We start from the raw sequence: 23,527 nt of genomic DNA, 5'->3' as shown, positions 1-23,527 counted from the left end.
AACCTAAGGACTTCACACACATCCACGCCCGAGGCAGGATTCGAACCTGCGACCGTAACAGCAGCGCAGTTCTGAACTGAAGCGCCTAGAACCGCTCAGCCACAGTGGCAGGCTATACACTAAAAGTCAATTCTGACTCTCACTAATCTATGCACAGTGATAATTTTGGTAAATATTTCTACATTAGTCTACATATATATTACGAGTAACTAATTTCAAACAACCAACTGTTCCTATTCTTTCACTATTCAGTTACAGCTTTTATCTGTCATTTCATACTAAGCATTTATCTAATTGTACTTATACCTGACAGCACTCTCTATCAGTTTCCTATGTACTGGAAAAAAAGTTAAAAATGTATATAACATGACATTACTGTTAACCAGAATTTATATCCCCAAGTCCACTCACCTGATAGATTATAGGAGTGACTAATACCTGTACTCTTTTGTTTGAAGCTCTGCTGATTTCCAATTTCATGCCTGATGTCTACTGGCAACCTGTTAATGACTGGTGCGGAGACTATAAGACACTGTTATGAATCTTAGACAGGTACACATATAGTCTATATGAAATACTTTTGTCTGCAATAATGTGGTTATGAATGTCACAGTTCATCATAAATTCATTCTTGCTGTTTATCACAAATACCATTAGAGAGTTTAAGAGTACCTAAGTCCCTGAATAGACTCCTGGAAGATGTTTGGCTATCAACTTTAGATAATATTGTTACTACAAGCTCCTGTAGGTTAAATACTTTCTTGATTTTAACTACATTGCCACAAAAGATTAACCTAGAGAATATTAGTGAGTGAAAATATGCTAAATATGCTAACAGTTCTGTGACAGATCAAAATTGTGGGAAAAATTCCTTAGTGCTAAGAATACAGAAACAAGATTTTGATTTACTTATTCATAAAATATTTCCATCACATCGCAATTTGTTATCCATTTGGATGCCTACGAATTTCATGCATGGCGTTTAGTTTGGTCGGTGATTATTGTTTTCTACTTCTGTAACTGAAAATCGCATTCTTTTCTTTGGAATTGTGTAACATGAGTCTTTAAGAGATTGTGGGTTAATCTGTGTACTGTGAACCACTGATAAATCTATTCCATAATTATTTCTGGTGTGATATACTTGGTACTGAACCTTGCATGGATACCATATGCAATATTTAAATGAAAGTTCCACCAACTGTATAGATTGTTTATTCTACTGTATAATTACGATTTCAGCTTGGCTGTTTTGAATTACCCAACTGAATAAATACAATGGACCAGAAGGTATATAACATCATGACATGAAATGTAGGATCACAAATTTATAAAATTTTTTAGAATTCAAAAATTATTGAAATCATGTTACTTACATGTTATGCATGATTAGACATCTTTAAAGAAAGTCACTGTCAAACTATGTTAAATTTGTTATGTAATGCATGTGCCACAGAATATAAATCAGAACACATTCACAAAGTGTGTGTCAGAAGTGGAACAAACATGACTGACATATGTTTAGTATCTATGCCATAAAATGACTATCAGAACCAGTCAATACATGTGCAAGTGCCATTATCTAAAGCCGCACTGTCAAATTTACAAACATAGTGGAACCCAAAGATGAGCATTGTAGGCTGTCTGTTTATGTGGTGTACTCTATGATTGAATCCAGGGATGTGTTGTTGGCAATAGGCCAGAGTTACATACCCTGAATAAAGTTTGTGTATCTTTGGATGGTTTTCTCTGTTGCTAATATGTAGTGCAAACAAATGTTCTTAAACCAAGAAATTTAGCCATGGTTATAAATCATGCACTATGTTAAATACGAAATATTATTGTGCATTACTGCAACTTAGGTCAGTCTTAAAGCAACATAATGTAACAATCTGTCAAAATGTACTATGAAAGTTGATCATACACAACCATATTATGAAAGAGCACACAAATGCTTTACAGTATCCTGTTACATTATGGTATATAATGTTTTTATGACAAATATTTGTAATATACAACATTTTTAAAACAAACATTCGTTCGTTCTTTCATAGAACAACTGTATATGATCTGCTTTCATAGTACATTTTGATAGATGGTTACGTTATGTACCTTTTACAACTGATCTACTTTGCACTAATGCATGATTATAGTTCATATTCAGCGTACCACATGATGTATAACAGCCCATTCCTATCATTGCTAAATTCCCTGGTATATGTGTATTTGTTTACACAATATATTCATAACTTAGAACAACCATCAAAAGATATAAAATCCTTATTCAATTTATGTAATTCTGTTCTATTGCCTACAACACTTCTCTAGATTCAACCACAGAGTACATCACATAAACTGACAGGCTACAATGTTCATCTTTGGTTTCCATTACTTACTCCATTACTTGGACTTACTCCATAGATGTACATCATAAGCTGCTAAATAAATAAATTAGAAAATTCAATAATGTCGCTTTAGATAATGGTGTCTGAACATGTAGTGACTGTTCTTGGTGATCATTTTATGCCACAGTTACTACATGTATGTCAGACATGATTTTCCTATTTTTGCCAGAAGCTCTACGAAAATGTTCTCATTCATATGCTATGACACTTGCATTATATAACAAAGTTTAATATATTTTGATGATGACTTTGTTTACAGAAGTCTAATCGTGCTTAAAATGTAAGCAAATATTATGAATAATAAATTTTGAAACTCCAAAAAAAATTTTTGATCTTAAACTGTACCGGCATAATGCTACCTACTTTCTGATTCACTGCATTTTTCATTAAATTCTGTACATATTTATCTTTTCAGTGTGGTAGTTGAAAATAGCCAAATGCCAAAATCATGACTGTAAAGTTCACGTCATATAGGAAGGCAGCTCTATTTTCAGCCATTCTGTGCAATCCAGACGACTGACTGCTAGCGGCCAATAAGATTCATTCTCTCTCCGAGCGGCTAGCCGCGAGTTACAACCTAGACTGCAAGAATCTCGCTCAGGCATGCTGTGCTGTTTCCATATTTTGCAACAGTGCAGTTTCATTCACAAGGTGACCAAATTATTCATTCTGATGTCGATGTTACTTTCTTGTAACAGTATAGCTGTGATTTTGTATCTGTAAACATTTTAGTGTGACTTCCAAATAAATATGTCAGGTGAAGGCAATAAACGTGGAGTTGTGTACAAGCAACTTTAATTAAATTTTGTGCCTGTGGAGTAACTTCTTAGTTGTATGACTGAATGATTTCCTGTCAGAATGGTCACAGTATGCAGCAACTGACAGAAAATCAACAAGAAAAACAGAAATGATATCTGGCGTTTGCAAGGAAGCTTTGTAGGCCTTCTGCTGTTCCTTTCATAAATGATTTAGGAGACAATCTGAACTGTCCTCTTAGACTGTTTGCAGATGATGCTGTGATTGACCATCTTATAAAGTCACCAAATGATTAAAACAAATTAGAAAACGATTTAGATAAGATACCTGTGTGATGAGAAAAGTGGCAACTAACTCTAAATAATGAAAAGTCTGAATTAATCCACACGAGTACTAAAGAGAACATGCTAAATGTCGGTTTACAGAATGTTGTTGTTGTTGTGGTATTCAGTCCAAAGACTGGTTTGATGCAGCTCTCCATGCCCCTCTATCCTGTGCAAGCCTCTTCATCTCCGAGTAACTACTGCAACATACATCGTTTTGAATCTGCTTAGTGTATTCATCTCTTGGCTGCCTCCTACAATTTTTACACTCCATTCTTCCCTCCAACACTAAATTGGTAACTGCATGATGGCTCAAAATGTGTCCTACCAACTGTCAAGTTGTGTCACAAATTCCTCATCTGCCCAATTCTTTTCAGTACCGCCTCATTAGCTATGTGATCTACCCATCTAATCTTCAGCATTCTTCTGTAGCTCCACATTTGAAAAGCTTCTATTCTCTTCTGGCCTAAAATGTTCATAATCCATGTTTCACTTCCATACATGGCTACACTCCACACAAATACTTTCAGAAATGATTTCCTAACACTTTTCTCCCAAGTTCTGTTCAGTACCTCCTCATTAGTTACGTGATCTACTCATCTAGCATTCTCCTGCAGTACCCCAGTTCAAAAGCTTCTATTCTCTCCTTGTCTAAACGATTTATCGTCCATGTATCACTTCCGTACAGGGCTATGCGCCATACAAATACTTTCAGAAAAGACTTCCTGACACTTAAATCTATACTCAATATTAGCAAAGTTCTGTTCTTCAGAAACACTTTTCTTGCCACAGCCAGTATACATTTTATATCCTCTCTACTTCAACCATCATCACTTATTTTGCTGCCCAAATAGCAAAACTCATCTATTACTTTAAGTGTCTCATTTCCTAACCTAATTCCCTCGTCATCACCTGATTTAATTTGACTACACCCCATTATCCTCATTTTGCTTTTGTTGATATTCGTCTTATTTCCTTCTTTCAAGACACTGTCCATTCCATTCACCTTTTCTTCTAAGTCCTTTGCTGTCTCTGACAGAATTACAACGTCATCGGCGAACCTCAAAGTTTTTATTTCTTCTCCCTTGATTTTAATTCCTACTTCAAATTTTTCTTTTATTTTCTTTACTGCTTGCTCAATATACAGACTGAATAACATTGGGGATAGGCTACAATCCTGTCTCACTCCCTTCTCAACCACTGCTTCCCTTTTGTGCTCCTCGACTCTTATAACTGCCATCTTTTTTCTATACAAATTGTAAATAGCCTCTCGCTCCCTACATTTGCCCTTGCCACCTTCAGAATTTGAAAGAGAGTATTCCAGTCAACACTGTTAAAACCTTTCTGTAAACATAGGTTTACCTTTCCTTACCCTATCTTCTAAGATAAGTCATAGAGTCAGTATTGCCTCGTGTGGTCCAACATTTCTACAGAATACAAACTGATCTTCCCTGAGGTCAGCTTCTACCAGTTTTTCCATTCGTCTGTAAAGAATTCGTGTTAGTACTTTGATATTGTGACTTATTAAACTGATAGTTCGGTAATTGTCACACCTGTCAACACCTGCTTTCTTTGGGATTGGAATTATTATATTTTTCTTGAAGTCTAAGGGTATTTCACTCATATTATACATCTTGCTCACCAATGGGAGAGTTTTGTCATGGCTGGCTCTCCTAAGGGTATCAGTAGTTCTATCGGAATATTGTCTGCTCCTGAGGCCTTGTTTAGACTAAGGCCTTTCACTGCTCTGTCAAATTCTTCATGCAGTATCATATCTCCCATCTCATCTCCCTCTATGTCCTCTTCCATTTCTATAATATTGCCTTCAAGTACAACACCCTTTATAGTGTTTTGGGATATCTGTAAACATCCCAACACACTATTGGAAAGCCGTCAACAAGAGAGGCTCTTGAGTAAATGAATAAGGATAAATGTAGTGGGAAAGGGACACTGTGTGTTTTCCTTTCTTGTATGCAGTGAATGTGGAGCAGTGGTAGAGCTGGTGAGATGGGGACCACTAAAAACGGTATTACAACTGTCTGGGAGTCATTTGTACTATGGTGCAGCAAGTGCCTGAATCCAAGAGCCATGGAGTAAACAACACACCAACAAGGCATAATGAACTACTGAAGAGAGTTAGTTGATTTTTTTTCCCTCTCAGGTCCTACAGAATACATGTACAGACATTTGAATGTACTCAAGAGTGTGATTTATTACCATAGCAAATGTTAGTTGTGTTGTGAAAACTAATAGTGAAAATGTTGGGCAAAATATACCCCTGTTTGTGAGAAGCATGGCTATTTATTTAGTAGCGCATTAGCGAGAACTTTTGGAAGCATTACAGGAACCTTCACCGCAGTTGGATCGACAGGGAGGTGGCACGGAAGGATCCGGACCACCAAAAAACTACTCTGAGAAGAGAGGATAAAGATAATACTACTTTCATCTGGCGGTGTATTGGGGTTGGCAAAATATTGCCCTGTTATATCAGCCAGGGACCCAACTTCCCGTTAGTGCTGGTATAAGGCCCACCACAAATCTTACAAAATAAACAACACCAGGAAAAGAAGGAAAAATACACCCTACATTGTACAGATCTTCTATATACTCCTTCCACGTTTCTGCTTTCCCTTCTTTGTGTAGGAATGGTTTTCCAGCTGGGCTCTTGACATTCATACAGGTGATCGTCTTTTCACCAAAAGGTCTCTCTAATTTTCCTGTAGGCAGCATCTATCTTACCCCTAGTGACATATGCTTCTACATCCTTACATTTGTCCTCTAGCCATTCCCACTTAGCCATTTTGCACTTCCTGACGATCTCATTTTTTGAGACATTTATATTCCTTTTTGTCTGCTTCATTTACTTCATTTTTATACCTTCTCCTTTCATCAGTTGAATTCAATATCTCTTGTATTACCCAAGGACTTCTACTAACCCTTGTCTTTTTACCTACTTGAGCCTCTGCTGCCCTCACTCTTTCATCTCTCAGAGTTACCCATTTAACTTCTACTGTACCTCTGGTTCTTTCAATTTATCCATGTCCCATATCCTTAAATTTGTACTTTTTTGGAGTTTCTTCAGTTTTAATCTACAGTTCGTAACCAATAACTTGTGTTCAGATTTCACAATTGCTGCTGGAAATATCTTACAATTTAAAACCAGGTTCCTAAATCAATGTCTTACTATTATATAATCAATCTGAAACCTTCCAGTGTCTCCATGTCTCTTCCATGCATACAACCTTCTTTCTGATTCTTAAACCAAGTGTCAGCGATGATTAAGTTATGCTCTGAACAAAATTCTACCAGGCGGCTTCCTCTTTCATTCCTTACCTCCAGTCCATATTCACCTACTAGTTTTCCTTCTCTTCATTTTCCTACTACCGAATTCCAGTCTCTCATGACTATTATATTTTCATCTCCCTTAACTATCTGAATAATTTCTTTTATCTCATCACACATTTCTTCAATCTCTTCATCATCTGTAGAGCTAGTTGGCATATAAACTTGGACTACTGTGGTAGGCGTGGGCTTTGTGTCTATCTTGGCTACAATAATGCATTCACTATGCTCTTTGTAATAGCTTTTCCACATTCCTATTTTTTAATTCATTATTAAACCTACCCCTGCATTATCCCTATTTTATTTTGTATTTACGGCCCTGTATTCACCTGACAAGAAATCCTGTTGCTCCTGCCACCGAACTTCATTAATTCCCACTATGTCTAACTTTAACCTATCCATTTCCCTTTTTAAATTTTCTAACCTACATCCCCGGTTAAGGGATCTGACATTCCACACTCATCTGCATAACTCCAGTTTTGTTTCTCCCGATAACGACATTGTCCTGTGTAGTCCCCACCTGGAGATCCAAATGGAGGACTATTTTACCTTCACAATATTTTACCCAAGAGGACGCCATCATCAGTTGACCATACAGTAAAGCTGCATGGCTTCAGGAAAAATTATGTCTGTACTTTACCCTTGCTTTCAGCCGTTCGCAGTAACAGCACAGTGATGCTGTTTTGGTTCATGTTACACAGGCCAGTTCAGTCAATTATCCGGATTGATGCCCCTGCAACTACTGAAAAGGCTGCTGCCCCTCCCTCTTCAGGAACCACACGTTTGTCTGGCCTCACAACAGACACCCCTCTGTTGTGGCTTCTCCTATGGTTCGGCTATCTGTATCGCTGAGGCACACAAGCCTCCCCACCAATGGCGTGGTCCATGGTTCATGGGGGGAGGGTTTACAGGATAAGTTGAGTTGAATTTACAGCCCTTACATTTGTTTGTTTACAGGATAAAACACAGAAATCTAAAGGCTGTAAATTCAACTAATAAGTTAGGGATGGCAATTACAAATAACTTAAATTGTAATGATCGCATGGATAATGTGTGGAAAACAAACCAAAGACTGCGATTTATTGGTAGAACACTTAGAAAATGTAACAGATCTACTAAAGAGATTACTTATATAATGTTTTCCCTCTTCTGGAGTATTGCTGTCCAGTGTGGGATCCACAGCAGATAGGAGTCACGAAAAGTTCAAAGAATGGCAGCTCGTTTTGTACTGTTGCGAAATTGGGGAGAGACTGCCTCGGTTATGATACACGAGTTGGGGTGGAAATCATCAAAACAAAAGTGTTTTTCGTTGTGGCAGAATCTTCTCATGAAATTTCAGTTACCAGATTTCTCTTTTTTGGCACCCACCTACATAAAAAGGAATGATCATATGATAAAATAAGATAAATTTGAGCTCTCACGGAGAGATTAAAGTGTTTGTGTTTCCTGCGCACTGTCTGAGAGTGGAACAGTAGAGATATAGCTTGAAGGTAGTTCGATGAACCTTCTGCCAGGCACTTAATTGTGGATTGCAGAATAATCGTGTAGGTGTATACATAGATGCTTCATAAGCAGTCTAGGTGGTCTACATCCCGCATTTATAACTTTTTAAAATGTGTATCTGAAAGTGAGACTTCTATTTTTGAGATTTCGAAGATTTAAGAATGAATTGCAGAAGCATGTATTGGCAAGAGAACTGTACAGAGAATAATAAACAAAAGTGTCAGAGCTGCAGAAACGTCAGCAAAATTTGTTTTTACGCCACCTGTAAAGCATCGAAACCACAAGAAACCTGTAACACAAATGGATGGTTTTGACTAAGATGTTTTAAAGTGCTCTATGTATGAAATATATATGAGCAGGGAATACCCATCATCAAAGAAATTTCTTACAATTATGCCTGAGCTAATCGGCTTCAAAGATAGCACTTCATCAATGCAAAGAATTTTGAAAGACATTGGTTTCAAATGTTTTAAGAAGACAGTTTTTAATTGAAAGAAGTGACACAGAATCAGCACGAACCACAACCCTTACAAAGATGCACGATACAAGAGGGGGTGGTAGCTCTACAGTGTATTACATTGATGAAACATGAATGAATCAGAATCATTCGATGAATACCTGCAGGTAAACGAGTGATGGTACTGGTGGTTTTAAAGTTCCCACACGAAAAGATTCTCCGAGACTTATTTCTGCATGCTGGCTCTTCTTCTGATTTGGTTCCTGAGAGCAAACTTGTATTTAGGTGTAAGAAAATCAGTAGTGACTAGCATTCGAAAATGAACACTGTCGCTTTCAAGAAGTGGTTCACTGAACAATTCTTGCCATACCTTTATTCGAAGTCGATCATTGTAATTACCATGTCAGTTATCATTCAGTTGTTACAGAGAAAAGACCAAGTACGAATACCAGGAAAGGTGTTGTTCTCTGGCTGAACATAAAAATATACCGGGCAATATAAGCCAGATTCATGCTAAACTCCTTCAGCTTGTTAATTTATAAAAGTCACGCAACAGAATGTACAAATTTGGCTTTTTTGCATGTGAACATGCATTTACCCATATATCACTGTCATTTTAATCCAATAGAATTAATTTGCAGACAGGTTACAAGCTAAGTGGGGGGGGGGGGGGGGATTCAAGATAACACACGCTGAAATGCTTGTGCATGAAGCACCAGGCAGCAGCAGCCTTCAGCATGGGTACACTGTGGGCAGCTCACTGAAAAGTTTGAGAAATAAGACTTTGACAGGGAGGTGAAGATGCATAAAAGCCTTGAATCTACCCTCCTAAATTTACAATCAGATGGTTTGGACTTTGATACCAGGTGGTATTACGACGTAGACTTTGAAACAAAGTAAAGTAATAATCTTCCTTGGTTTCACAGACTCATGGTTTGAAATGTTTTTGTCAACTGCATACATAGTACATAAGAACTTCCTAGGTTTTATTGATTAGGAATACACAGCCTATGAAGTATTCACCCTATAATGTTCAACACATTGCCTAACGAGAAGTTAAGCTTTTCCCAGTGTGTTGTACGCTCTGATTACTCATAAGAATGCGGCCAAATAAATTCACCAAAAACTGCAATATTTCGGCAAGTAAACACCAGCCATTTTCAAGGCACAAATTGTAAAATGTCTTAAAGCGAAAGGGAGGGGTTGCCTGTTGAGATACTGGTGGTTTTCAACATTATCATCAGCATTCTTTTGAGTTATTCACAGAAGATGGTTAATTGTTTGCATGTTCAATGGATCATAAATGCGCTCTCCCACGGTAATGTTGAATGAATTAATTCAAACTCATAATGCCTCTTGACACTGGAAAATATAACAAACTGAAAATTTTTACAATAGTCTCTTGTACTAGTAGTCCTCGCTACCATTTCTTCTTTATTACACATATTGATTTACATTGAATGTCAGTGAAACACAGCCTTATACAGGCATTATACACATTTACAAAAATTGTATGGAGTAGAAGCAGTTGTCAAGTAAATATAATCCTTTCGATTTGCGTTGGAAGTTTATTTTCGTGTGTATATCCAAATCACAATAAACAGCAATTACTGCAACCATTTCTGATGATCCTGTCGTTAGACAATCGTCATTTTGAGAAAAATTACGCTTGACGTCTTCACAAAGTTGCATCAGCTGTTCTCTCCTACCAACGGCACACAGACAACTGCTATGGAGCAGTGGACACAACCACAAGAGTAAGACTTCTCTCATGTAGATGTCTGATTGAAATTGATTTTAAATTCCCACATAGATCCAAACATATAATATGATGTACTGATGGCAAATGGGCCTGACTGTTGACTGCAGCAACACAGTTCGGCAACACGGACCTTGTTTGCCCACTCTCTGTCACCACGCATACGCAGACCTCATCCCCTCCACAATTTCCTATCGCTCTGCTCTATGTGCGGAAGTGCCATCCTACGTGATGTGGGCTATAGACTAAACAATTTATACAGTCAAATGGTGGAGCTTTCATTTAAACAGTATTATATGACTGTGGCCTCAAGCTACAGAAAGAGTATCACCATATTTAATGTTTACCTACTGCAAATTTAGCTTTACTCCTGTGGTATCATTTGTTAATATGACACTCTCTTTTCTGTAGTTAAGATATGACTCCATCTACATAAAGGTAGTGCATATAATGGCGCAACATTGTAGTTTCCTTGGTCGTGTTTTACAATGTACACAACTGAAAGTATAGTATTAGCAAGATTACAAAAAATGCTCTCAGGATAATTTTTCCTGTTTAGTTCAACCAGAATTAAGTTTTGGAAATCATATATTGCTTTTTCCATAGAGAAACTTCAACAGTGGCCAAACTGAGCAGTGTTAAAAGATAATTGGATCAGTATTCAGCATTCATCATCAGTAAGGCTTAAGGAGGAGGCTATGGATGAGGATTTCACAAAGTACTGTTCCAGATGACTGTCATCTTGACATTAAGGTGACACCAAGTTATTCTACTGGTGTACTGTGCACAACAGATGAGGTTTCCTATTACAGTCCAGGAAATGCATAGTGTCTGAATAGCTAAAGTGCACGTCATATATCTTGGCGGCCGAGTTTAGGTTCGTTCTGCGCATCTGACGTCACAAAACACAGTCAGCCAATGAACAGAGAACGATGTTGCCAGATCTCGACAGCAGTGCAGAGCACGGACGAGTGGCTTCAGTTTTAGAAACGTTCAGTCATAAATAAAGTAATAGAACAAAAGCAATGTCTTGATAGCAGACTTTCTTTTACAGAAAGTTTGGAAAAAGCATTCTTTATACCAATTGCTTCATATTCTATTAATTAATTAAACCAAACAAGCAATAAGACTCCTAATTCAGGCGATAGCAAGGAAAGGTGTTTGTTTCAATCTCACGAACTGCTTTTTCGCAATAAAGAACAGCGGTAATTGTTTATTTCCTATTGTACTTCGACGAAGCGTGAGTAATTCAGTCATACCAACAGTGTTTATAAGTAGTTGCGTGTGGTGTTAGAGACCTTATGGAGTTAGACTGTTCGAGGCGCTGAGGTAGCGGAACGGTTAAGGTGTTGGACTGCCAAGCGAAAGGTTATGAGTTCAAACCTTATGCGGTACTTAATATTTTCTTTATTTAAAAACAATATTGGAGTGCCTTACTTCACGAATTTTATTCGTTTGAATGAAATTTCTAGTGCTTTGCCTCTTCATTAACTTTTTCGCTGCTGCAGACACGTGCTCCCCGCATTCCGCGCTGTGCGCAATCTTGTCATCACTGCAGTTCTCGCCTGTGCAGACACATGGTGTTCCCACTGCTTTGACACACACATCATTCGATTTCACAAAAACTATTTGGTCAAAAAATTTGATTTTTACACGTCTTCTTACCTGGTACCTTCCCTCCATAAATGGCTTAATTTTGTTTTGATGTGCAGCATTAAATGTAGTAAACCATTGCACGAAATTCTGAAGAGTTTGCGGAGGTAAAAGTCCATAGCGTATACTTTCCGTATGGTCGATTTTAGTTGCCACAATGTTGAGAATGAAATGTGGACAAGATACCTAAATTTCATATAATATTTACTGTATAACAATATCTCATTTAATTTAAGTACCACATAGGTGTCGTATGTAATATTGAGAAATATTCCGTCTTTCGCGACTGTAATAAAAGTTTTATATACACACGGCACGTTTGGCTTTATTTTAAAGCACTTCCATCGGTGAAAGGTATGGCACATACACAATGGTATTCATGTTCTATTTCTTGTTCTTGTTCCACAGTCGCAGTTTTACCAATGGTATTGAAATATATCCCTCTTCTGCAACTGTAATAAGCGATTTATTTAGACCAGACGCGTTTCTCTCTTTTGAAGCATCATAAGAGGACTGTATTTTGTGTCCTCCATTGCCAAGTCACCTTTCGTAGTTTTGTGCTGCGGTAGCACAATATTCAACGTTTGTGTTGGCTCATCAGTGTTTTAGCAAATAAATGCTGTTTGTGTGTGCCACACACAAAATTATATTTGACATAGCTCTGAGCACTTCACTGACAGACGGTATTTTCAAGTCCTAATGTTTTTGTAAGTCCACGGTTTTGTTTAATGTATTTTGTCTCCTTCCTTTTGATTGATTGAAGTGCTTTAAAATAAAGCCAAACGTGCCCAATGTAAGTAAAACTTTTGTTACAGTCGCGAAAGACGGAATATTTCTCAATATTACATACGACACTTATGTGGTACTTAAATTAAATGAAATATATAGGTATACTGTCCACATTTCATTCTCAACATTGTGGCAACTAAAATCGACCATACGGAAAGTATACTCTATGGACTTTTACCTCTGCAAACTCTTCAAAATTTCGTGCAAAGGTTTACTATATTTAATGCTGCATAATAACTGCGTTGAACATCGAAACAAAATTAAGTCATTTATGGGGGGAAGGTATCAGTCAAGAAGATAGGTAAAAATCTAATTTTTGAGCCAAATAGTTTTTGTGGAATCGAATGATAAAGAGTGTCAAAGCAGTCGGAACACAATGTGTCTGCACAGGCGAGCAGTGCAGTGACAAAATCGCCCACAGCGCGGAATGCAGGGAGCACGTCTTTGTAGCAGCGAAAGGGTTAATGCGGCCGTGGTGGCTTTACTTCATGAACTGCGCGCTCCCCCCTACACGTAAGCTTGCGAACTATGCTATACTATGGCGCTGCTTCTATTGGCGCGTGCGTCGTGTGCAACTGGCAACGCAGCAATCTCCAGCGTCTGGGCGGGCATGCGCGAGCCGCCAAGATAAAAGAATTGAACTATAGTACGCGGCTAATGGCTATAGAAGTAAAACTGAAAAATGTAAGCTTACCAATACATCTTAAGATAGTCTGTACTTGTTCTTCATTAGTACTGTAAAATATGTGGCACGTGAATGATTTTGCAGTACTGCAAGATTTTTCCCTGTGAAAGAAAGAGTGAAGTCATTTATTTTCCAGAAAAGATACATGTTCTAAATCTAGTGACAGGCTGGATTTTTTCAGTCACAGAAATGTAACTGCAGAACCATTTCACATGGCACGCTCGTCATATGTGAGATTTATTTTCTTCAATATCTAAGACTTGTGAGTGTCAATAAAGGACACACAGGGATTTTATTATTTACAATATTTATATTTTTTTCATAAGAAATGTACTAGATTGAAGCACATCTAATCTTCGAACCTCATCTCAGTGCATATCTGGATTAACATTAATATGAATATAGAATAACAAGTGCAAAGTAGTTTTAATGTTACTAATTTGTAAAGATTACTTTTTGATTAAAAGATATTCATGAATGTGATGCACGAGAAAAGGCAAGGTTATGGAAACAGAATAACAAAATAGTTTTTGTGAGTTTGTAGCTCAACAGTAGTGAGCTTACAGGCAGCAAGAGAGCTACAAGCATCACTAGGCCAGAGAAATGAACAAAAACTATTTTGTGATTCTGTTTCTCTAAAAACTCACCTTTTTCATGTACCAAATAACATGAAAAAGTTTTGGATAAAGGATGTTAAGGAATAGTTTTTGTTCCTTCCTCAAGGCTTTTGATGTTTGCAGCTTTCTTTCTGCCTGTAACTTGTCAGGACAGTACTGTCCACCTACAAACTCACTGCCCATTCTCATTCTACAGTGGCAGCACGTACAGTTGGTAAATGATACTTAACAAATACTAAAAATAACAAACAGTGCCCAATATGACTTCCTACTGTAGGCTCCTTTCAATTGTCTTGCCTGAAACTGTTACTTCTTTGCCGCAGCAGTCCTTCAAAGGAGGTATAAAGACTTTCTACTAAACATTCTAACAAATTTCTTTAGTAAAATGGCTCTATTCTGAAAATATTTCTGGCTCTTTCATGACGACCAAGTCTTTTATAACCACAATATTTTGTCTGAAATTGAAATTTAAAATCTCACTTGCATCACAACTTCACTAAAATGTAAAAGTCTCCTGGCAAATTGCCACTGAAAATGTTAAATCATTATGCTCATTTTACGGAGGATTTCGGTAAACTTCAGTAAGAATAAAACTCTGTCCTTCATATAAAAATAAATCCACATGCCAAGCAATATCTCACTCACACAGTTGGCATTAGAGAAAACAATAGAAATTCACTGCATTTTCTCAACTGGTATAACATTGTTCAGAAATGAGAGTTCCATATTGCTCACAAAAAATTTTCTCTACATCAGTGGCAGAGTGCGGACAGACATGGAGACTGTAGCAACTAACAGGTCCAACTCCTCTTCTACCAGCCCACAGGGGCAGGTTTCATTTGAGGGTGTAGCCAATGTGTGAAATGCCCCACTCTGACAGCTAGTGACCACAGCTCCAGCTAATAACTATATCCATTTTGATGATTGCCATTTCATTTGAGACTTTGTAGTCACCTAATAATCTGGTGCTGGTAGTGTATGTTTCTCCTGAGTGAAGCCCAGTAAAAAGGATCAATGTTGTTGTTGTTGTTGTTGTTGTTGTCTTCAGTCCAGAGACTGGTTTGATGCAGCTCTCCATGCTACTCCGTCCTGTGCAAGCTTCTTCATCTCCCAGTACCTACTGCAACCTACATCCTTCTGTATCTGTTTAGTGTATTCATCTCTTGGTCTTCTTCTACGATTTTTACCCTCTAAGCTGCCCTCCAATACTAAATTGGGGATCCCTTGATGCCTCAGAACAGGTCCTACCAACCGATCCCTTCTTCTAGTCAAGTTGTGCCACAAACTTCTCTTCTCCCCAATCCTATTCAATACCTCCTCATTAGTTATATGATCTACCCATCTAATCTTCAGCATTCTTCTGTAGCACCACATTTTGAAAGCTTTTATTCTCTTCTTGTCCAAACTAGTTATCGTCCACGTTTCACTTCCATATATGGCTACACTCCATACAAATACTTTCAGAAATGACTTCCTGACTCTTAAATCTACACTCGATGTTAACAAATTTCTCTTCTTCAGAAACGCTTTCCTTGCCATTGCCAGTCTACATTTTATATCCTCTCTACTTCGACCATCATCAGTTATTTTGCTCCCCAAATAACAAAACTCCTTTACTACTTTAAGCATCTCATTTCCTAATCTAATTCCCTCAGCATCACCCGACTTAATTCGACTACATCCCATTATCCTCGTTTTGGTTTTGTTGATGTTCATCTTATACCCTCCTTTCAAGACACTGTCCATTCCGTTCAACTGCTCTTCTAAGTCCTTTGCTGTCTCTGACAGAATTACAATGTCATCGGCGAACCTCAAAGTTTTTATTTCTTCTCCATGGATTTTAATACCTACTCCAAACTTTTCTTTTGTTTCCTTTATTGCTTGCTCAATATACAGATTGAATAACATCGGGGATAGGCTACAACCCTGTCTCAATTCCTTCCCAACCACTGCTTCCCTTTCATGTCCCTTGACTCTTATAACAGCCATCTGGTTTCTGTACAAATTGTAAATAGCCCTTCGCTCCCTGTATTTTACCCCTGCCACCTTCAGAATTTGAAAGAACTGTTCCAGTCAACATTGTCAAAAGCTTTCTCTAAGTCTACAAATGCTAGAAATGTAGGTTTGCCTTTCCTTAATCTTTCTTCTAAGATAAGTCGTAGGGTCAGTATTGCCTCACATGTTCCGATATTTCTACGGAATCCAAACTGATCTTCCCTGAGGTCGGCTTCTACTAGTTTTTCCATCCATCTGTAAAGAATTCGCATTTGTATCTTGCAGCCGTGACTTATTAAACTGATAGTATCGTAAATAAAGGAAAATCAATGTAATGAAATCATATTGCATGTAAAATAATAGGCTTCTGACCAGTTTGTACTATATACATTTCTTAACTGCCACATAAAAAACATAGGAAAGCACCCAATAACTCCAAAAACATTTACTTCACATTTTTGAAAATTTGTAAGAGTTATCTGTTTTCAAACCCTACAACTCAGAGATAGTAAGGTTTTATATAAACAAGCACTACTGCTTTAGAATGATTACTCAAAGATAGTGATGTCATTAGAAAGTTCTAGCGCAAACAGCACAAGGGAGCATCTGCTCCTGCAATCAAAACCTTTCAGGAATGCAGACCAGTTACAGGGCAGCTTACTAAATAGGTGAATAATGTAGTATGTAAGTCTATATCTTCTTCTTTACAATCACCAAACACTGAATTTATTATTGTTCAGTGTTAAATTTTGAGATTTAATATTGAACTATTGTTTTTCACACAGAAAGAGAATACCACAGAGCGGCAACACTGCAGCCTTAATGAAGCAAACTGAACAATCCTCTGTCATGTTTTTGGAAGTCAGGAAAAGAGTGTAGTACATGATAGCACGTAAGGACATCAAGAAATTACAACCGTTAATGCTTAGCAACTCTAGCCAGAAACAATATAACCTACAAGTATAGCAAACGAATGCTTTATATATTTTTTTCAACAGTGTCAGTAGCTTTCATATAAACGCTTTAACCTCAGACAACCAGTAAAACAGTACTCACTTGAAATAAGAAATATTCATACTTTTATTGTTTCTGTGTATGAAGTTACACACTGCACAAATGTTAGGCATGATTTCAAAAAGAAATTCAGCAACTACTTATTTTACAAGTTTGAATGTTTAGGTCTACTATCCTGCCTTCAGAACAACCAGAGCCTGACTTCTGGAAATATGGTGGTGAACAGTACAATGTGCCACCGCAGGGAGTGCTAAATAACATGCCACAACCATTGTGTGTATTCTGTCTCTTTGTTTTATCATTAAGCCACCAGACATTTTGAACCTGGACATCATACAGTCTTAAAATCAATATTAAGTAAGTGACAGAATACATACAATTCATATAAGACAAAAATACTGCATAAGATGCATTGGCTGGGAAATATTGTGAGACACCATCAGTAATAAAAGTATTACATGCCTCAGGATACAATGATCTCTCTCTAAGTACAACTTATAGTCCAAGATGTGGATCTCAGCCAGAATCACAAGGCATAGGATTGCCTTAAAATGCATGAACCATGGGGCTCTGGTGAAGTTACATTGAGAATAGTTGGGCAGTAGTAGATACGATGAAGCTTTCAAGTCAAAAAATGAGTCTTCAGTGTAAAATTATGACAGCAAGACAGTGACACTGGTTTGGCAAGAATGATAGTTTTTTTATACTATAAAAGTCACAAAAGCCAAACACGAACAATGTATCATGAAGGAAGCATCAAATATTCATGAAATGGTAAACAAAACTGATCAGCTGGTCAATATGTATAAAGATAAATCATGAAGTGGCTACAGCAAACGAAAAGCTTAAGACTTTTTCAATGTACAGTGTTAAAGAACAGCAACTCATGCATGCCCACCGACTTTGCTCAGTGGTCAATTTGGACATGCAAAGATACTGAGATGCAGTGCTAGGCTAGATGGCACGGATCATGGCGGATGGTGGGGATCTGAAGGGAGACTGCATGCGAGTTAGAGAGAGAGGGGGGAAAGAGGGGGGGGGGGGGAGAGAGAGAGAGAGAGGGGGGGGGAAAGAGGGGGGGGGGGAGAGAGAGAGAGAGAGAGAGAGAGAGAGAGAGAGAGAGATGGCTGGCGATGTCAATGAGACTACACTTTGAGAGGCCAGTATTGGGATCATGTGTTGTCTACAAGCCCATAATGGCAGCATAGCACAAGAAGAGACACATGGCCGCTGTCAACCAAAGCTTACATGAAGTCTGTTGATGCAGGGCTTGTGATCATACCAGTGGAGTTGCAGCTAAGTCATGATAGAAACTGCAACCTGGCTTTGATTAAACATCGCCTGTGGACCTATGTCAAGAATTCCCCAACTTTATAAATGAGTTCCTTGATTTTTGCCCAGCTGACCGTAACCTTCCTCAGTGCTTAAGAGTTACAGATCTACTTTAGGTTGTTAGGGGTGAGCAAGAAGATGTGTGCTCGCTCTGTTTTCCAATACTTGAGTTAGTTGATGAAATTTTGAAAGACAAGGATTTGACGCGGAGTCCCCCCATGAACCATGGACCTTGCCGTTGGTGGGGAGGCTTGTGTGCCTCAACGATACAGATAGCCGTACCGTAGGTGCAACCACAACGGAGGGGTATCTGTTGAGAGGCCAGACAAACGTGTAGTTCCTGAAGAGGGGCAGCAGCCTTTTCAGTAGTTGCAGGGGCAACAGTCTGGATGACTGACTGATCTGGCCTTGTAACACTAACCAAAATCGCCTTGCTGTTCTGGTACTGGGAACGGCAGAAAGCAAGGGGAAACAACAGCCATAATTTTTCCCGAGGGCATGCAGCTTCACTGTGTGATTAAATGATGATGGCGTCCTCTTGGGTGAAATATTCCAGAGGTAAAATAGTCCCACATTCGGATCTCCGGGCGGGTACTATTCAGGAGGACGTCGTTATCAGGAGAAAGAAAACTGGCGTTCTACGGATCGGAGCGTGGAATGTCAGATCCCTTAATCTGGCAGGTAGGTTAGAAAATTTAAAAAGGGAAATGGATAGGTTAAAGTTAGATATAGTGGGAATTAGTGAATTTCGGTGGCAGGAGGAACAAGACTTTTGGTCAGGTGATTACAGGGTTATAAATACAAAATCAAATAGGGGTAATGCAGGAGTAGGTTTAATAATGAACAAAAAAATAGGAGTGCGGGTAAGCTACTACAAACAGCATAGTGAACGCATAATTGTGGTCAAGATAGACATGAAGCCTACGCCTACTATAGTAGTACAAGTTTATATACCAACTAACTCTACAGATGATGACGAAATTGATGAAATGTATGATGAGATAAAATAAATTATTCAGGTAATGAAGGGAGACGAAAATTTAATTGTCATGGGTGACTGGAACTCGACAGTAGGAAAAGGAAGAGAAGGAAACGTAGTAGGTGAATATGGATTGGGGCTAAGAAATGAAAGAGGAAGCTGCCTGGTAGAATTTTGCACAGAGCATAACTTAATCATAGCTAACAATTGGTTCAAGAATCATGAAAGAAGGTCGTATACATGGAAGAACCCTGGAGATACTAGAAGGTTTCAGATAGATTATATAATGGTAAGACAGAGATTTAGGAACCAGGTTATAAATTGTAAGACATTTCCAGGGGCCAATGTGGACTCTGACCACAATCTATTGGTTATGAACTCTAGATTAAAACAGAAGAAACTGCAAAAAGGTGGGAATTTAAGGAGATGGGACGTGGATAAACTGAAAGAACCAGAGGTTGTACAGAGTTTCAGGAAGAGCATAAGGGAACAATTCACAGGAATGGGGGAAAGAAATACAGTAGAAGAAGAATGGGTAGCTTTGAGGGATGAAATAGTGAAGGCAGCAGAGGATCAAATAGGTAAATAGACGAGGGCTAGTAGAAAGCCTTGGATAACAGAAGAAATATTGAATTTAATTGATGGAAGGAGAAAATATAAAAATGCAGTAAATGAAGCAGGCAAAAAGGAATACAAACCTCTCAAAAATGATATCGACAGGAAGTGCAAAATGGCTAAGAAGGGATGGCTAGAGGACAAATGTAAGAATGTAGAGGCTTATCTCACTAGGGGTAAGATAGATACTGCCTACAGGAAAATTAAAGAGACCTTTGGAGAAAGGAGAACCACTTGCATGAATATCAAGAGCTTTGATGGAAACCCAGTTCTAAGCAAAGAAGGGAAAGCAAAAAGGTGGAAGGAGTATATAGAGGGTCCATACAAGGGCGATGTACTCGAGGACAATATTATGGAAATGGAAGAGGATGTAGATGAAGATGAAATGGGAGATGTGATACTGCGTGAAGAGTTTGACAGAGCACTGAAAGACCTAAGTCGAAACAAGGCCCCCAGAGTAGACAACATTCCATCAGAACTACTGACAGCCTTGGGAGAGCCAGTCCTGACAAAACTCTACCATCTGGTGAGGAAGATGTATGAGACAGGCAAAATTCCCTTAGACTTCAAGAAGAATATAATAATTACAATCCCAAAGAAAGCAGGTGTTGACAAATGTGAAAATTACCAAACTATTAGTTTAATAAGTCACAGCTGCAAAATACTAACGCGAATTCTTTACAGACGAATGGAAAAACTGATAGGTGCCGACCTCGGGGAAGATCAGTTTGGATTCCGTAGAAACGTTGGAACACGTGAGGCAATACTGACCCTACGACTTATCCTAGAAGAAAGATTAAGGAAAGGCAAACCTACGTTTCTAGCATTTGTAGACTTAGAGAAAGCTTTTGACAATGTTGATTGGAATACACTCTTTTAAATTCTGAAGGTGGCAGTGGTAAAATACAGGGAGCGAAAGGCTATTTACAATTTGTACAGAAACCAGATGGCTGTTATGAGTCGAGGGGTATGAAAGGGAAGCAGTGGTTGGGAAGGGAGTGAGACAGGGTTGTAGCCTATCCCCGATGTTATTCAATCTGTATATTGAGCAAGCAATAAAGGAAACAAAAGAAAAGTTTGGAGTAGGTATTAAAATCCATGGAGAAGAAATAAAAACTTTGAGGTTTGCCGATGACATTGTAATTCTGTCAGAGACAGCAAAGGACCTGGAAGAGCAGTTGAACGGAATGGACAATGTCTTGAAAGGAGGGTATAAGATGAACATCAACAAAAGCAAATTGAGGATAATGAAATGTAGTCGAATTAAGTCGGGAGATGCTGTGGGAATTAGATTAGGAAATGAGACACTTAAAGTAGTAAAGGAGTTTTGCTATTTGGGGAGCAAAATAACTGATGATGGTCGAAGTAGAGGAGATATAAAATGTAGACTGGCAATGGCAAGGAAAGCGTTTCTGAAGAAGAAAAATTTGTTAACATCGAGTATAGATTTAAATGTCAGAAAGTCGTTTCTGAAAGTATTTGTATGGAGTGTAGCCATGCATGGAAGTGAAACGTGGACGATAAATAGTTTAGACAAGAAGAGAATAGAAGCTTTCGAAATGTGGTGCTACAGAAGAATGCTGAACATTAGATGGGTAGATCACATAACTAATGAGGAGGTATTGAATAGAATTGCGGAGAAGAGGAGCTTGTGGCGCAACTTGACTAGAAGAAGGGATTGGTTGGTACGACATGTTCTGAGGCATCGAGGGATCACCACTGTAGTTTTGGAGGGCAGCGTGGAGGGTAAAAATCGTAGAGGGAGACCAAGAGATGAATACACTAAGCAGATTCAGAAGGATGTAGGCTGCAGTAGGTACTGGGAGATGAAGAAGCTTGCACAGGATAGAGTAGCATGGAGAGCTGCATCAAACCAGTCTCAGGACTGAAGACCACAAGAACAATTCTATGTTAAATGCAGTTGTGTACAGAGGGTCATTCCTTAAGGTAACCTTGTGTCAATCATGTGACATAATTTATGCTGTATCTAATTGTATTTCTCTGTCTGTTATAGTTTTATGTGTGATTTGGGCACCCCATTAAATTACACTGTACAGTGTGCTGTGGCATTGGCAGCTGCAAAAGGTTAGATTAAAACTGTGTCATTCACTGTATGTAAGCTGACAAAGTTGGGACATGCCATGTGTTAGTACTGTTGGGTAATTAACTGTATGAAAAGCTCAAATGCCTTTACTTGAGTTTGCTCTATATTATTAAGTTTGCTGTTCCTTGCTTAAACAGAATCCATAGCCTTGTGTTTAACTGTGATGCTATTTGTTTTCCCTTGGTAATTCACGGCCGTGTTCTTGAAGAATTGTGACTTTTGAATGTTTCTGGGCTCCCTTGATTTATTACGGCTATTCTCGTTGCAAGAAGTGTAAAAGCTTTATATTTAAATGTAATAGTCCCGTTTTTACTGGTCAGCCATGGGCAGCCTTGCTTAACGAAAATTTCTTTATTGGTATACTGATACTGCCATGTCTCTCAGTAAAATTTCATCTTGTATTGTGTAAGTTAGTTAGCTGTTCATTAATAATGGCCACTTGCTTGAATTATGTTGATTTTCCTTTTAAAGGTTAATTTAACTGTTTTTTAATGGTCAGTTATGGCCATCCTTGCTCAATAAAATTTGCAGATTCAACTGCCAGTCAGTCAAGGACAGTCTCTCAGTAATGTACACTTCATATCATTTGAGCTATTTAGCTGTTGGTCAGTAACAGCTGCTTGCTTACTATTATGTTATATTTCCTTTTAAATATTTAACTTTTTATACTGGTCAGTCACAACCATCCTTGCTTAATGAAAATTTGCAATTTTTATACTGATACTGTCAGTTAGTCACAGTTGTCCTCTCAGTAAAATTGCACCCTGTATTCTGCTGAAAGTGTTGAATTGTTTGTAATTTTGGGGTCATAGCCATTTTCTGAAGAAATTGCTGTTAATAACAGTTCCAGCCATTGTTCTCAATACTGTGAATGAAATGTTGGTGTTTTGCAACTAACTGAATTTGCTCAACTGTGTTTCAGTTGACCATGGCCATTTTGCCTTGTAATAACTACGTTAAATTTATTTTTAAACAACAGAAACCCCAGGTTGGAATATCAGCAGTGCAGGAAAAGACAGACTGCTACTTGCTATAAAGATGTTAAGCTGCTGACAGGCACAATTAATAGACACTTACACAAATGCTTTTGGCCACAGCCTTCATCAGAAAGATAAAAATAAACACATACTATTGTTTCACACAAGCAAGTACACCTCACACAAACATGGCCACTAACTCCAGCAGCTCGGACCAGAATACAA

At 38.2% G+C, this 23,527-nt stretch overlaps 1 protein-coding gene across 2 annotated transcripts in view; it reads right to left on the bottom strand.

The window, feature by feature from the left end:
• Window positions 1-23,527, bottom strand: part of LOC124590307 — a 108,619-nt gene that overhangs the window by 1,715 nt on the left and 83,377 nt on the right. For both annotated transcript variants that reach the window (XM_047131640.1, XM_047131639.1), the window contains exon 10: window positions 13,679-13,770. In XM_047131640.1, the coding sequence (XP_046987596.1) occupies window positions 13,679-13,770 (92 nt within the window). The remainder of the gene's footprint in view (window positions 1-13,678; window positions 13,771-23,527) is intronic.

Source organism: Schistocerca americana, chromosome 2 (genome assembly GCF_021461395.2).
Source record: "Schistocerca americana isolate TAMUIC-IGC-003095 chromosome 2, iqSchAmer2.1, whole genome shotgun sequence".
NCBI classification, from domain to species: Eukaryota; Metazoa; Arthropoda; class Insecta; order Orthoptera; family Acrididae; genus Schistocerca; species Schistocerca americana.
This window is presented reverse-complemented; position numbering and strand designations above follow the sequence as displayed.